General features: G+C 34.7%; 1 protein-coding gene across 4 annotated transcripts in view; it reads left to right on the top strand.

Annotated features, from left to right (window-relative positions):
• Window positions 1-13,952, top strand: part of LOC129730582 (arylalkylamine N-acetyltransferase 1-like) — a 106,115-nt gene that overhangs the window by 78,714 nt on the left and 13,449 nt on the right. For all 4 annotated transcript variants that reach the window (XM_055690023.1, XM_055690024.1, XM_055690022.1 and 1 more), the window contains one exon: window positions 5,856-6,047. In XM_055690023.1, coding sequence (XP_055545998.1) covers window positions 5,856-6,047 — 192 coding nt within the window. The remainder of the gene's footprint in view (window positions 1-5,855; window positions 6,048-13,952) is intronic.

Genomic DNA, 13,952 nt, shown 5'->3' with positions numbered 1-13,952 from the left:
TGAAAGTGGTGGTTACGAACTTACTCAAAATTATGTTTAATTGATAAAATCCCAAATAGCGGCCAATTTTTTCCTACTTCTAATGGAAACACTATCATTATTCTTTACAACGACTAGTTGTTCAATGATGAATTTAAGAGAAATAGACCTGAAAAGATCAAGAATTGCTGAAAATACAATTTTTCTAAAAACCGTTTCACACCTTGATGCCCGAGGGGTCCACCAATATGGACTAACCAAAGTGGTTTTCTCATTTTCACTACTTTCAAATCATTTAGACACGAAAATATCGTTTTTTGAAGACCTCGTGTCAACAGTGGGACGGACGGATGGAAACCAGAAAAAATACCAAATTCAAGAAAAAACTACAGGTCGGACTCAATTATCCGAAGTTTTGAAAAATGTTTCACCCCGGATAACCGAGATCTTCGGATAATCGAGCAGATTTTTCATTTAATTTTTTTCCTTTACTCATCGAGAACAGTTATTTTTAGAACGGTGTGTTGAAATATTTTAGACTTATAATATTTTAGATCATCATCGTTCTTTTTAGAGTAGAAATAGTGGCTTTCGCAATATTAGGCATCAGAAAATGAAAAAAATCGAGTTTGTAGCAGTTTTGCAGGCAGTGCCAGTTTCAAATCATTAAATGTAATACAGTCATCCCAGTATTATAGGCCAACCAGTATTATGGGCCAATACACTTTGTATTGGTTTCTAACGTATGTCAATAACTTGTAATAGTCTCATTTAAGCTTGAAGACCGTTGTTCACGTTCACTCAACCTAAATTTGACTATCAAAAGTTATTGAAATATGTTAGAAACCAATACAAAATGTAGACTGGCCCATAATACTAGGATGACTATAAATTAAGAAACAATTACTTGTAAACTGCTTACTTCTCCGTTCGTTCCGTCCACTTATTTCTCCGTTCAATGCGAACGGCCGGATTGTAAACAAAGAGCTGTCAAAACTTGGCATGGCCAAAATATGTTCGATTTAAACAGAGATAAACATATTTTGGTCATGTCCTAAACTACTACTCTAACTTTTTGCCACTTGTTAAGTAAAAACTTACGTAAAAAACTTAAGTAAAAACTTAAGTAAAAACTTAAGTAAAAACCTTGGTTAAGTAAAAAACTTGGCCAAAATACCCGGGGGTATTACTCTATATGCCAATAAAAAATATACAAATTATCTAGCGACTGTAGGTCGATGTTTGTCAAATGTGAAAAACTTGATCATAATGAGATGAATCAACCGTGTCACCTTTTTTTATGCATCGAATTAACTACGCAGTATATAGCGAGAAATATTGCATCAAATTTGGCATTTGTAGATAGAATCGATAAAATACAAGCATCATAAATGTAAACAAAATATGAAATTGACGAAAATACACAGTACCAAAAAATTTAATTTACAATTAATACAAATGAAAGCACATAACGGTTTCTAGTACATAAAGTGAAAAACATATACAATTTCACACCGTTAATAATGCACAATACAGAATCGTTTTACATCATGTAAATTTGTACGTTAATGATATAAACTTAAAACTTCGAATATAAATATGCATGCAAATTCACAATATATTCAATTACATTGCATGTGAATATAATGCCACACGGAATATTACATGGTTTCCAATGCTCTATTTATTTGCATTTAAAGTAATGCAAATTTTTTTTACTGTGTAAGATGACTCCGGAAAATCGAGCCATTTTCTCCGCATAATCGAGCCACTGATAATCGAGTTCGGATGATCGTGCCTCCGGTTAATCGAGTCCGACCTGTATATTAAAATAATTTAGAATGCATGAAAACTGTCATAAATGTAGCTCAAAACATCCGAAAATACTTCGAAAGGCTTGAAAAAATAAAATAGAATCCAGAAAAAAAATTAAGAAAATGATCTTGAATTTGGTTCAAATTAATTAATCAGAAGAGCATAACTAAAGAATTACAAAATTCTTTCAACGGGAGATACAAATAACATATTTTGATACGATTTTGTATTTTCCCATTTGCTTTTGATAACAAAATTGAATCTGATTGAGATATAATACCAAATCCTGAAATGAAGTTGTTCTGAAACAAATCTAAGAATTCTTTCGTCTCTATCAAAACCTGTTGTTTATAACAATGGTTGTTATCATTCTGTTCTATGTGCTATCTAATTTTGTTAGAAAGCTGATATGTTAGTAACGAAGTTTGATATGGGTTTGATATTAGTAGAATATTTTTTGTTATGATTTCTGTTTTTTTAAAACCTGACGAGATCAAAATTTAAACACAAGCTGAAAGGTTTTTCACATTACAAACTAACAGCCTTTGTTACATTTTTGTTTTGTCTTTCTGATCGGGAAGGAAGAAATAAAAAAAAAAAAATTATTCAAATTCAGCCTAAAAGCGCAAAGCAAAAATTTATTCCAAAATTAGCTCAAAATGGTTCATTCATGAATGATACTGATGCTTCAAAAAGTTACAGTAAAATTTATGATAAATGATTTCAAATTATCCTGAAAAAAACTAAAAGTAGTAACGAGAGAAAACAAAAAAGGGTTCTCAACAAGAGGCCACGAATCAATTGATTCCAAATTCATCTAAAATATAGCTGACAATGACTCCAAATCCAATTTCTGGCATATTTCCATTTTTTTTTGGTAAAAATATCCCGTACACGTGGCATTATCAAATACGTGGATATTTTCAAATACACCTATGATTGACGTTGTATTGTGTATTTCGGCCACAAATGGGTTCGGGTGGTTGTTCAGGGAAAAAAACTTAAATATATTTACAAATTCCAATTTCTCTCTGAGCGTGCTTATTGTTGAGTCTGAGAACTTCGAAAAACAAAATCCAAGTTTTAGTTGTTACCCGTTAACACTTGTGCTAACAGTGTCTACTTTTCGTTCGGGGCAACTTACTTCTTATTCGAAATTTCTCCATCAAGGCCACAAGTAGCGTTATTAATCAGTTTCATATTGCAATCCAGTTTCGATAAAGTTTTTTTGGTCTTAATTTTTTTTTGGTACTATTACCAGCAATAAAGGAATGCACATGCATATTTTCTCGATATCTTCCTCACACCGGAAGACTTACTAGCACACACTCAATGGTACTATTTTCTGCAAGCATCACCATCATCCGCGTTGTCCAGTCTACTACGCTCTCGCAGCTCAAATCCTCATTATCCGTTTTGAACCGTTTCCGTTTCAAGTTTATTAGGTTAGGAGTTCGAAAGTTATTTGTCATAACAACGCAGTTTCCTGTAGCCAAAGCTCAAAATACGGAATGGAAATTAAATTATACAAAAAATTACCGTTTAGTATGTGTATGAAATTAACATTCTTGCTTACATTTTTTTCCTTCACGAGAAAATCGTCATTGATTTGGCATTGTGTTCATGGCCGGATTAAGGATTGTGCAGGCCCGCAGGCCAGGTACCTTGTAAAATTTCAAAAAAGGAATATGTCACACAAGAATATAAATTAAAGGAAGGTTACAGATTGTGTTAGTTTTATTTCAATTTCTGTTATGTTAGGTATAACAAATTCTCTAATCTTGAGTCATGAGAAGTGATGGCACCCCTGGACCACCCTAAATCTGGCTATGATTGTGTTACTAGCCGTTATTTTAGATTGAATGGTTTTTATCAGGGATATAAATTTCCTTGATAATACGTATACGATGCGTAAGGCGAACTTGAAGTAAGAACGCAGGTAAAATAAACCATTTTTTATCGTAAGTTGATCATATCTATTTATTTTATTCATGTATCGCGCTCGTTAAGGTACGACGACATCCTCTGCGTGAGCCAATCCTGGAATCCCACTCTCTGTAGTAGCAAAAGGTGAGGCACCTTATCCAACGCTTTAGCAAAGTCGACGTAAACTGCATCGACTTGTTTTCGCTTATCCAAAGCTTAGCGCATTGCATCAGCGAAGCAACGTAAGCGACGGTTTTTTTTTTCACAAAACCATGCTACCATTCAAAGATAATGTGGTAGACCTTCAGGTAGAAAAATCGTGAGCCAAGGTTTCAAATGCTCTCATCAATTTTAAGTTCGTTTATCATTAAATGACGATAAGTCGATAACAATTAGTAGAGCACCAGCTGAGCAGTCGCCTGCCCAGCTACCGCTCTACTGGCTGCGGTACGAGCCAGTTTCCAGTTTCAGGGGAGCTTCGTAACCACAAGGTTACAAAGTCCGCTTTGACAAGCGTGGTTCATAGGTTCGAATCTTAGTAGAATCAGGCCATTCGATATCAGAAGGACTTGAGCATGAGTTTACTCCCAGGCTCCCTCAAACGAAAACTTTTCTCAGGCTCCCCCCCCCCTTCCCCCCAACAACAAATTGTTTACAAAGTCAGATTGGTTAATATTTTAGTGTCGTCTGTGCTGGGTAGAAAGGTAGTAATTGGTTGCTCGGTATGATTTAGACAATCCATGTTATTTACGATTTTTTCAATAGTTTATCTCAATCAATTGGTTGTTTTTGTTATAAAAACTCAACCTTAAATTTTTGTTCGGTTGATACCAAAACCTCGGTGATCTGATAAGCAATGACTGATATATAAGCGCTCAAACCACTTTTTCCATGGTTGATTTATTGGATTTTCATATTCAGGCGTCTACCTTCCAGATAGACGTTAGTCCAACGCCAAAAATTTGGTCTGTATTACCCACATTTTTTTTATAAAAATATTTGCAATTGCGCATATTCTCTATATTGGCAGAGTATTTTGATTGAACTTTATAATACAAATTGGTTTATTTTCGATTGAATTACTAGTTTCTATAAAACAACAGTTTCGAAAGGCAAATTTAGTTTTATCGTTGTTAAATACTAACGCACTCCACTTACAGAACGCAATATCCGATTTTGATGTTCTTGGGCTCAAATGAAGGCTGCTGCGCTCCCCCAGATTCCTACCGAGTGGATTTTTGAATAGCGACTTAGATTTCAAGATATTGATCAAAGAGTATTCTTTTATATGAGATATTTAACATTTAACGCAAAATTAATGGCTCTAAGGGCCAAGTGTTGTATACCAATCGAAGTGTTGTATACCAATTGCCTGGCATAAAGCCTTTTGTTCGAAATAAATTTCAGAATAAATTAATTCGATTTTAGTGTATGTTGAGTTTGATCTCTGAATACAGAAGTTCATACTAACTATAAATTATAAATAGACTTCTTACTGAACGTCTTAGTAGAACTTAATTAAATATGGAGAATTGGCAAGGTTTCTATTGAATTCTACTGTAGTCCATATAAGGACTGATGATGTTTAGAAGTAATGGCCATAGTATGTATCTACTGACGATTAAAAGTGGTAAATTTTTTATATTAAATTAAAATAGATTATGTATTATGAGTTCGAGAAAAATATCAAAAAGAGAACAAGCCATAAATGTTTGGCATTTTTAACACGTTCGCACCATTTTTTATATAAAAAATTCTGTAATTCATTCTGTTTCGCAATAGTAGCGCATACGTTTCTAGTGTCACCTGATAAATGGGTTGATATGATGGTATAACTAAGGTAGGTTGCACCACTGGGTGAATCAATTCTGTTTTTTTTTTCTTAGGAGACATACATATTTCTGCTTGAAAAACATGTAATAAATTATTTATATGGTTTCATTAGAATTGATCGCTTAGTTTATCTTGTTCAAATGTTCAAATGTTGTAAGTGTTTAGTGAATAATTTCATCGTATAGCTTTGGATTTGCATGCACTGTTACGATATCAGAATTTTTTATAACGCGAAATGTGAATCAATGGGTTCGAAAATTGATACAGCTGTATAACTCATGATTTATCTCTTTCCCCTTTAGCTGTCGGAGCTATTACCGCCTTTGGGCCGCATTACAACCAAAATGACGTCGCCCAATAGCAGTGTAGAGGAGAAAATCAAATCCATCCCTAGCGACGATTCCAGTGAGATTGACACGAACATCTCGATTGAGTTAATTACAGAAGACGATGCTGAAGATGTGCTGAAACTGCTCAAAAAGTTTTTCTTCAAGGTAAGATAGAAGCCAGTCTGTATGAAATTCATGCTTCAGATCGTTTTTACCTCACTTCAAACTTCGGAATAGGAAATTCCCGCCCTAGATTGTCAGGCTTGTGGTCTGTGGTGCACGTTATCCGTTTTGTAAATACGCTGCTGACTTTGCTAGATATGTGAACGTGGTGTGAATCGGAGAAAGAGAATTGTAACTATGTACATACCTACACAAATATATACATAATATACCGACCTGTGTGTAGTGTAGATAGCTCGAGTCAAATCTATACGATTTTCCCAGACGATATGGAAAACGAGATGCTTAATGAATAATTCATGAACATACATCAAATTATGCATGCTGAAGAGATTAACTCAGGAATAAATTTAACGCTTTGATGGAAAATCTCGGTGGGAAAACAGATTCCGACCAGGAGTGCGCTATGGGAATATATAGTGGTTTGCAGACGGATGAATAGACACCTGCTCACCGCATTCAACATTAGCTAATTAAAACCTGGCGAAGCTTGAACATTTAAAATATTAAATGTTGATTCTATCTATGCTTTCGATCATTTCTTGACCGAATAATGTAAATTAAAGAAAAACTGTGCAAAACTGTCCCAGTAATGACTCGTACAAGATTTTTTTTTTCCATAGTGCAAATCGCATTCTTATATTGAAAATTAACGTGAATTTTTTTAGTTTGCTCAATTAGTTTATATGTAAATAAAATATACTTCCTGATGCCATCTATGTCTAATGCAACCTCGATCTAATTTAATCCAACATTTCTAGTTTTCCAGATTCAAATCCTTGTAAAAATTAGCATTTCTATGAGTTTCCTTTTGCCTTTCTCCTAGAAAGGTATAGCAATCGCTGGCAAAACCGAAGGTATAAAAGTGCTCCAAAGGGCCGAATGGCATATATCACTCGACTCAGTTCGACGAGCTGAGCATTTTCTGTATGTGTGTATGTGCAACTTTTCTATCTCACTCGATGTTCTCAGAAATGGCTGCACCGATTTTCATAAAATTATTCTCAAATGAAAGGTCTAGTTGCCCCATAAAACCCTAATAAAATGTATTGAAATCGAATTTTTGGTTTGTATGTTATTTATCAAAATGTGAAAAACACGAAAGTTTATTATCTCAGAAACTACGCACCCGATTTTAACAAAATTGGTTTTAAATAAACGGGTTACCTAGAAACCCTTAACTTTTGAATTTTATAAAGATTGGACATGTGATTCAAAATTTATGGAAAGAAACGTGTTCTGGAGACTATTTAATCTCACTCATGTTTGTCAGAGATGGCTGAACAGATTTTTATAAAATCAGTGTCATATGGAAGGTCTAGTTACCCCATAAGACCAAACTGATTTTTTTTGCAATCGGACTTTTACTTTGCCTGTTATGTTTGAAAATGCGAAGTAGTGCTATGAAAAGAAACATATTCCAAAGACTACTTAAACTCACTCACTTTTCTCAGAGATGGCTGAACCGATTTCAACAAAATCAGTGTCAAATGAAAGGTCTAGTTGCCTCATAACACCTGTAATCGGACGTAACCGAACTGTAATCGGACAATAACTTCGTCTGTAATGTATCACAACTGATTTGAACAATATCGAAATCACATGAACGGGCTAGTTAAGAATTTACTGATGGATTATCATGATTGAACACGTGGTTCAAAAGATGTGAAAAGGAAGTCATAATAGAAATAGAAAAAAAAACCTGTTATAAATAATAGAATCTAAAATGATATTTAATCGAATAATATATAATCGAGTCCAACCTAAATATGACTACATATCGACACGCAAATATTTGCATTTTCTGTGATAGTCAGGCAGCACTTAAAGCCCTGAGTTATCCTTTCTGCCACTCTAAGGAGCGACAACTGGCTTCTTACTTTTCTTCTTCTCGAACATCCCTGAGCCCTGTTGTTCTTTTTTCTGGATAGCGTGTTACGCTACGCAGTGATGCCATTCGCACGGAATATAATTAAATGCTTTTAATGCAAATTTTCAAAATATTGTTATGTTCGGTGAACAAATAACATGAAATAAAAATGAACTCTAAGAACCTTAAAGGTTTCGTAGAAGCTGATTATAAGTGTGTAAATATCTATCAGAACGAAACGAATGCAGACGACTGTTGCAGGGCTGCAAGTTGGTCACTTTTTAGTGACTTGGTCACTTTTTTTAAGCTGGTCACTCAAAAGTCACTTTTTTCATCAAAAAGTCACTAAAGTTACTTTTTTCCGAAAAATAGTCACTAGAGTCACTTTTTTACCAACTTGACCAGCCCTCATCAGCCCTGCTTTCTGAATGAAATTTTTGATGCCAAATATCTTAGATATGCATGATACGTCGAGATCTGTTCTCTTTCAAAAAAAAATTTTTTTTTTTGGGAATAACCGACTTTCCGGCACTAAAGAAAAGAGGATTTGAATGCAATTCCTGAGAAATTCATGATAATAGTGTTAAAGTGCTCGATATTGGAACGAAAAGTTAGGTCTGGAACTTGGTCTTGTCCGGTCTGATTGAAAATCGGAACGAGCCTGGTCCTCGTGGTTCTGTGGTTAGCGATGTCGGTCGGCTAGCTCTCCCACATGGTTTTGATGTCGGGTTCGATTCCCTATAAGGTCGAGGATCTTTTCGAGCTGGAAATTTTCTCGACTCAGTACTGGAGCACGGTGTATCGTTGTACTTATCCTACAACAGGCAAAATGTGCCAAAAACAATATCGATAACGAATTTTCTCAACTAATAATCTAGTTGATCGAGACCGCGTTAGCCCTCCAGGCTAGCGTACGATATTGTTTATTGTTCTGTTCCGGTCCGTTTAGGGTGTAGTTCGTTTGGTTTCGTTCCGGTTCGGCTCCAAGCCCGGTACGATCTGTAATTTGGGAACGAATATTGCCAATGATTTCAATAAACGTTATTCTAGTGAAAAATCAATCATGAACTCATATATGCATGTTAGAAACTGTTTGATTTTTGAATCAACAATTTTCACTATTTATTTTACTATTTATAACTATTTTTAATTTGAAGTATTTTTCGATTAAACAAATTAAGGACTAAATAGTAGAGATGGTCGGGTTTGGCTTTTTTCAAACCCGTACCCGACCCGAACCCGAGATTTTTTTTTCGATCAAACCCGAACCCGACAATTTTTTTCGATCACACCCGAACCAAAAAATTTTATTTTTGTGAAACCCGAACCCGACCCGAACCGAGATTATTTTTTTGGGTCCATTTTTTGTACCAATTTGAGGTTGCTCTGAAGCTTTGAGCCTCGAATGGTATTGAAATGTTGGTGATTTTTACAGTTGCATGAAATTAGACATCATTATCTTATAAAAATGCTCACTTGATATAGCCGGGTTTCGGGTTTTCAGACCTAAACCCGACATTTGCAAACCCGAACCCGAAAATTTTTTTCCATCAAACCCGAACCAGACCCGAACCCGAAAATTTTTTTTCCATCAAACCCGAACCAGACCCGAACCCGACCCGTACCCGACACCTTCAAAAATTTTCAAACCCGAGCCCGACCCGAACCCGACACTTTCGAAAATTTTCAAACCCGAACCCGACGGGTACAAGTTTCGGGTTTGAAAAACTATTTTGGAATATTTTGAAAAACAAATTTTTACATCTTATTAATTCTTTAAAGTTCAATGTTTGAACGTTTTGATTGAAAATAACGATTATTGATGTAATTTAATTCAGAAATTCTCATTCCTAAGTGTAGTCGTTTTGAGAAAACAATTGATTAACTGCTTTTCATTTTACATACTACATTCTACAAGGTTTTCTTGTTGTACCTGAAGGATTTCAAAAGTTTGAATAACAGAATTTGATCTCTGACAACAAAAAAATATAGTAGAGGAAATGTTTTCATGAAAATCTTTAAACGGCTACACTCAAGGACATGCTTGTCGTTTCTCCTGAGAGAATCACTGGCGTGTAAGAGAATATCTTTCACTGTGAAAACAACTGCTCTCATACTAGTGAGCAAATCGCACGCACTTGCCTGAAGAGAGAAGCGAATCGTGTGTAACTGAGGAGCTTACAAAAACATCGTGATATAATCTGAATTTTCTCTCCTGAGAGATAATAAACTAAGATTAGATTTCTCACATGAAAGAACATTACGCACTATAGCTACACTACAGAGCTCACTGCAGTATTTTTAGTGTCTTTCTACGAGTGGCAGAAGCACAACACAAAGTAGAAGAAAGAAGTGTAGTACAAAAAATTGCTACATGCAGCACTCATGTTCGAAAAGAAGCGCGCGCTGTATTTTAACTTCGCTCTTTTCACATATTGAGAAGAATAACAAGTCTGTTTAAGAATGTGTTCACTAAGAGTATTTCGCATAAACAAATATGAATTTCAGAAATGTACAAAAATTTGTTTTTCATGCTAATGTTTTGTCAGCGACCTGTTTCGCGTGAAAACGTACTATATGCTATGATATCTCTGAAATCAAAACCGTTGAGGCTTCTCCATGCGTCACGTACAATACTAATTTTTAAAATATCCAAGTCGTTATCAGAAACATAAGTTTTTCATATAATACTAATTTAAGTGTTTTTTTTTCATCAAAATAAAAATGACACGTTGTTTCTAAACTACTGAATTTTGTCTTTTCATTAATTTTGCTTTGCAAATGAATCGCAATGTCGTATATTTTGATTCAATAGTTTCGTGATTTATTTATTAAGCGATTTATAATTAGCCTGAAATGAAAAAAAAAAAACAAACAATAATTCGCTTTGAAACAAATTAAAAAAGGGTGCGATTACCATAATCAGTGCATTTTTATGGAATAAAACCTAAATTAATTCACCCAGTGGTGCAGAAACCTTTGTTATACTAACTATAATTGTATACTTATTAGGCTGCCTATAATCGCATATCAGTCCCATCTTCATTTTCATCAAGTTGAGAAAACAGCACGTAAAGGTATTTTTCGTGCTTAAGTTATTTCAACTGTTGAGCGTGGTTTATTCCCATATTTTCGACATGATATAATGAGATAGATATTTACCATACCTTTTTATAAGAACGACAAGAATGCACGTGGGACTGGTATGCGATAATAGGCAGTAGGCCAGTAAATCACAAATCGTATAGCAACGTAAATCCAATTTCAGTTATGAATAAAACGAATTCAAAAGATAATTTTCAGAAGGTGAACCAAAGACGATCTTTGAACTATAGCTTGACGTGGTTTTTGCAAACATTATGGATGTTATCACTGGAGTATATGTAACACACTCGAACATATTTTTTTTAAATAAACAGAAACAGTAAACAGTAAATAGTAATAGATAACAAAGATGCTGATTTCATACTAGAACAGCAAATATGTATGTTTATTTTTTTTTCTTCCTCTGTGTGGACTCATCACTGCGACCAGAGACCTTTTGATCTATTGTGATATTGCCCAGGTGTTTTCTGTACTCCGCTCTTCATATTATTGGCAGTATCATTATTGAAGTGAATAATACGCTTTTATAATATATGTAATGTGTATGTTAGTTCGAGGCAGTTCTTATTTTTTAATTTCCCATAATCCAGGTTTGAATACCACATTCGCATTATTTTCAGAAATCGCAGGACCTAGAATTATTAATCAGCATCAAGTCTTTTTTACGAATTGAAGCAAACTTCTACTAACCTCAGATCAGCATTACAAAGAAAAAAATAGAACCATTGACGAAAGTTGTCAATTCAATTCTATCTCAAATGCATAATCTGAAAATGAAGGTTTTCGCGACATTTGAGAGATGTGGATTTTCGGAGTGTAGACGAGAACATTATTCTTTCCGAAGGCCTAGGCTGTACGATAAAATCAGAAATAAAACCTTTATGAAACTTCCTGCGATAACGAGGAATGGAATAACATATTTGCACTTTGTCTTAAATTAGAAACCAATATTTATATCTTATATGAGCGTAGTGTATCATATCATAGGAATAAGTGACTTTCTACCTGCGCACACTAGTAAAAGTGTATAGCCATGTAAAGTTTTAAGATTATCATGTAAAGTTGCTTCAGTTTCATCCAAACTTCAAATGATCGCATCTCGATGTTCACAATTTTTTAAATTCTTGGTCACGAGTTAAAAGTATATTTAGAACCTAATATTAAACATCAAATAAAAGTTCAACTGAAAAATTTTCCAGCTGTACAAAACGTAGCATTGTAAACAAAACAGCGATTTTTTTATGTTTTCTGCATCTGCAATATCTGCATCGCTAATTGTGTTACATTTGCACACTGTGGGATCAGGTTTTGCTTCAATGCTCCCCGAAAGCTGTAAAAGCTTCCTATTTTTCGCAAATCTGGGTTCAACGTACAATTGATTATATATTTTAAAGAAAGTGTGGACGGAAGCTTCGCAAGCAAGAAAAGAAGCTAAGTAAGCATTGCAATTTGTTCTAAAATTAATTTATTTACACCAGTTAAAACGCACTACGAAAAGTGTAAAAATTATGCAAAGTTGTCGATGATTGTTGCTTTCCTTTGAGAAATAAATAGCGATACGAAAAAAGAGGGATAGAGAAGAAGGAAAAGCATGGAGAGAGAGAGATAATTATCCAGAAAGTAAAATATCCCATGTCTAAAATATACTTTGGTCAAAGTTCTACAGTTCAAGCAACCAATAAAAAATCGCATTCAGTTTGAGTTTCAAAGAGCTCCGGGGCTTTCTTTTGAGCATGCGAACATCAAAATCGGAAGATGCGTACTGTAAAAAGGGTGTTTTTTTTGTTATTTTTTATTTTGTTCGATTTTGATATACCACACGTATGAACAACATATTTACACATCTATACATACAGGCACACATCCACATACATACAGAAATTGTTCAAATCGTCGATCTGAGTCGATTGGTATACATGGCCCTCCATGCCATTCATTTTGACTTGAAAGTTAAATATCTAAAATAAAAAATACTCTTTGATCAATAATTCAAAATCTAAGCCACTAATCAAAAATTCACTCGGTAGCATTCTGGGGAAGAACAGTAGCTTTCGTTTGCGTATAAGATCATCAAAATCGGATATTGCGTTCTGTAAGAAAGATGCGTTAGTTTTTTGCGGCACATACATACAGACAACATACATACATACACACACACACACACACACACACACACACACACACACACACACACACACGAACAGACATTGCTCAGTTCGTCGAGCTGAGTCGAATAGTATATACGATTCGTCCCTCCAGACCTTGGATCTATTTTGCGTTTTTCGACCGATTTTATAACCTTTGTTTAGTATAACAAAGGTAAAACTCAGACATTTTATTGATTTTATTATTTTAATGCAAGGCATTTAGCATAAAAAAATCTATTCCGACACTCTCATGAATTTGTTTTACTTCGGAAAGTCGGTTTTCGTCTGTAATGTTTGGTTTTGAAATAAATCGACTTTGTACTTAGAAAATTATCGAGCTTGGAGAGTGAATTTATTTTAAATGGAGGATTTGATTGCAATTACTGAGATATTCATGTCAATCAGTGGCAAAACGCTGGGTAACACCCGGGCGGAAAATTTTCAAGTCAACTGCAAGGTTGCAGTACAATTATCTTGTAGCCAGTAATTGTTTTCAAATGAAATAATAACAGCATTTGAAGCAAAGCAAAGCCTTGGCGCTACATTCCGTATTGGAACTCGACCTTCTGTTTATTTTACATAGACATCGCAGCCAGCTGTTTTAGTGTACAGGACCATTTCAGGGCTAGCGAAACGATCCTGCTGAAACTAACATTCTCACCCGAACCGGGACTCGAATCTACTACGACTGGCTTGTTAGGCCAGCATCGTATCTCAAGACCAGCTGGAAGGGAATAACAGCATTTATTTAGTTTAATACCAATT

This window comes from Wyeomyia smithii, chromosome 3 (assembly GCF_029784165.1).
Source record: "Wyeomyia smithii strain HCP4-BCI-WySm-NY-G18 chromosome 3, ASM2978416v1, whole genome shotgun sequence".
NCBI classification, from domain to species: domain Eukaryota; kingdom Metazoa; phylum Arthropoda; class Insecta; order Diptera; family Culicidae; genus Wyeomyia; species Wyeomyia smithii.
This window is presented reverse-complemented; position numbering and strand designations above follow the sequence as displayed.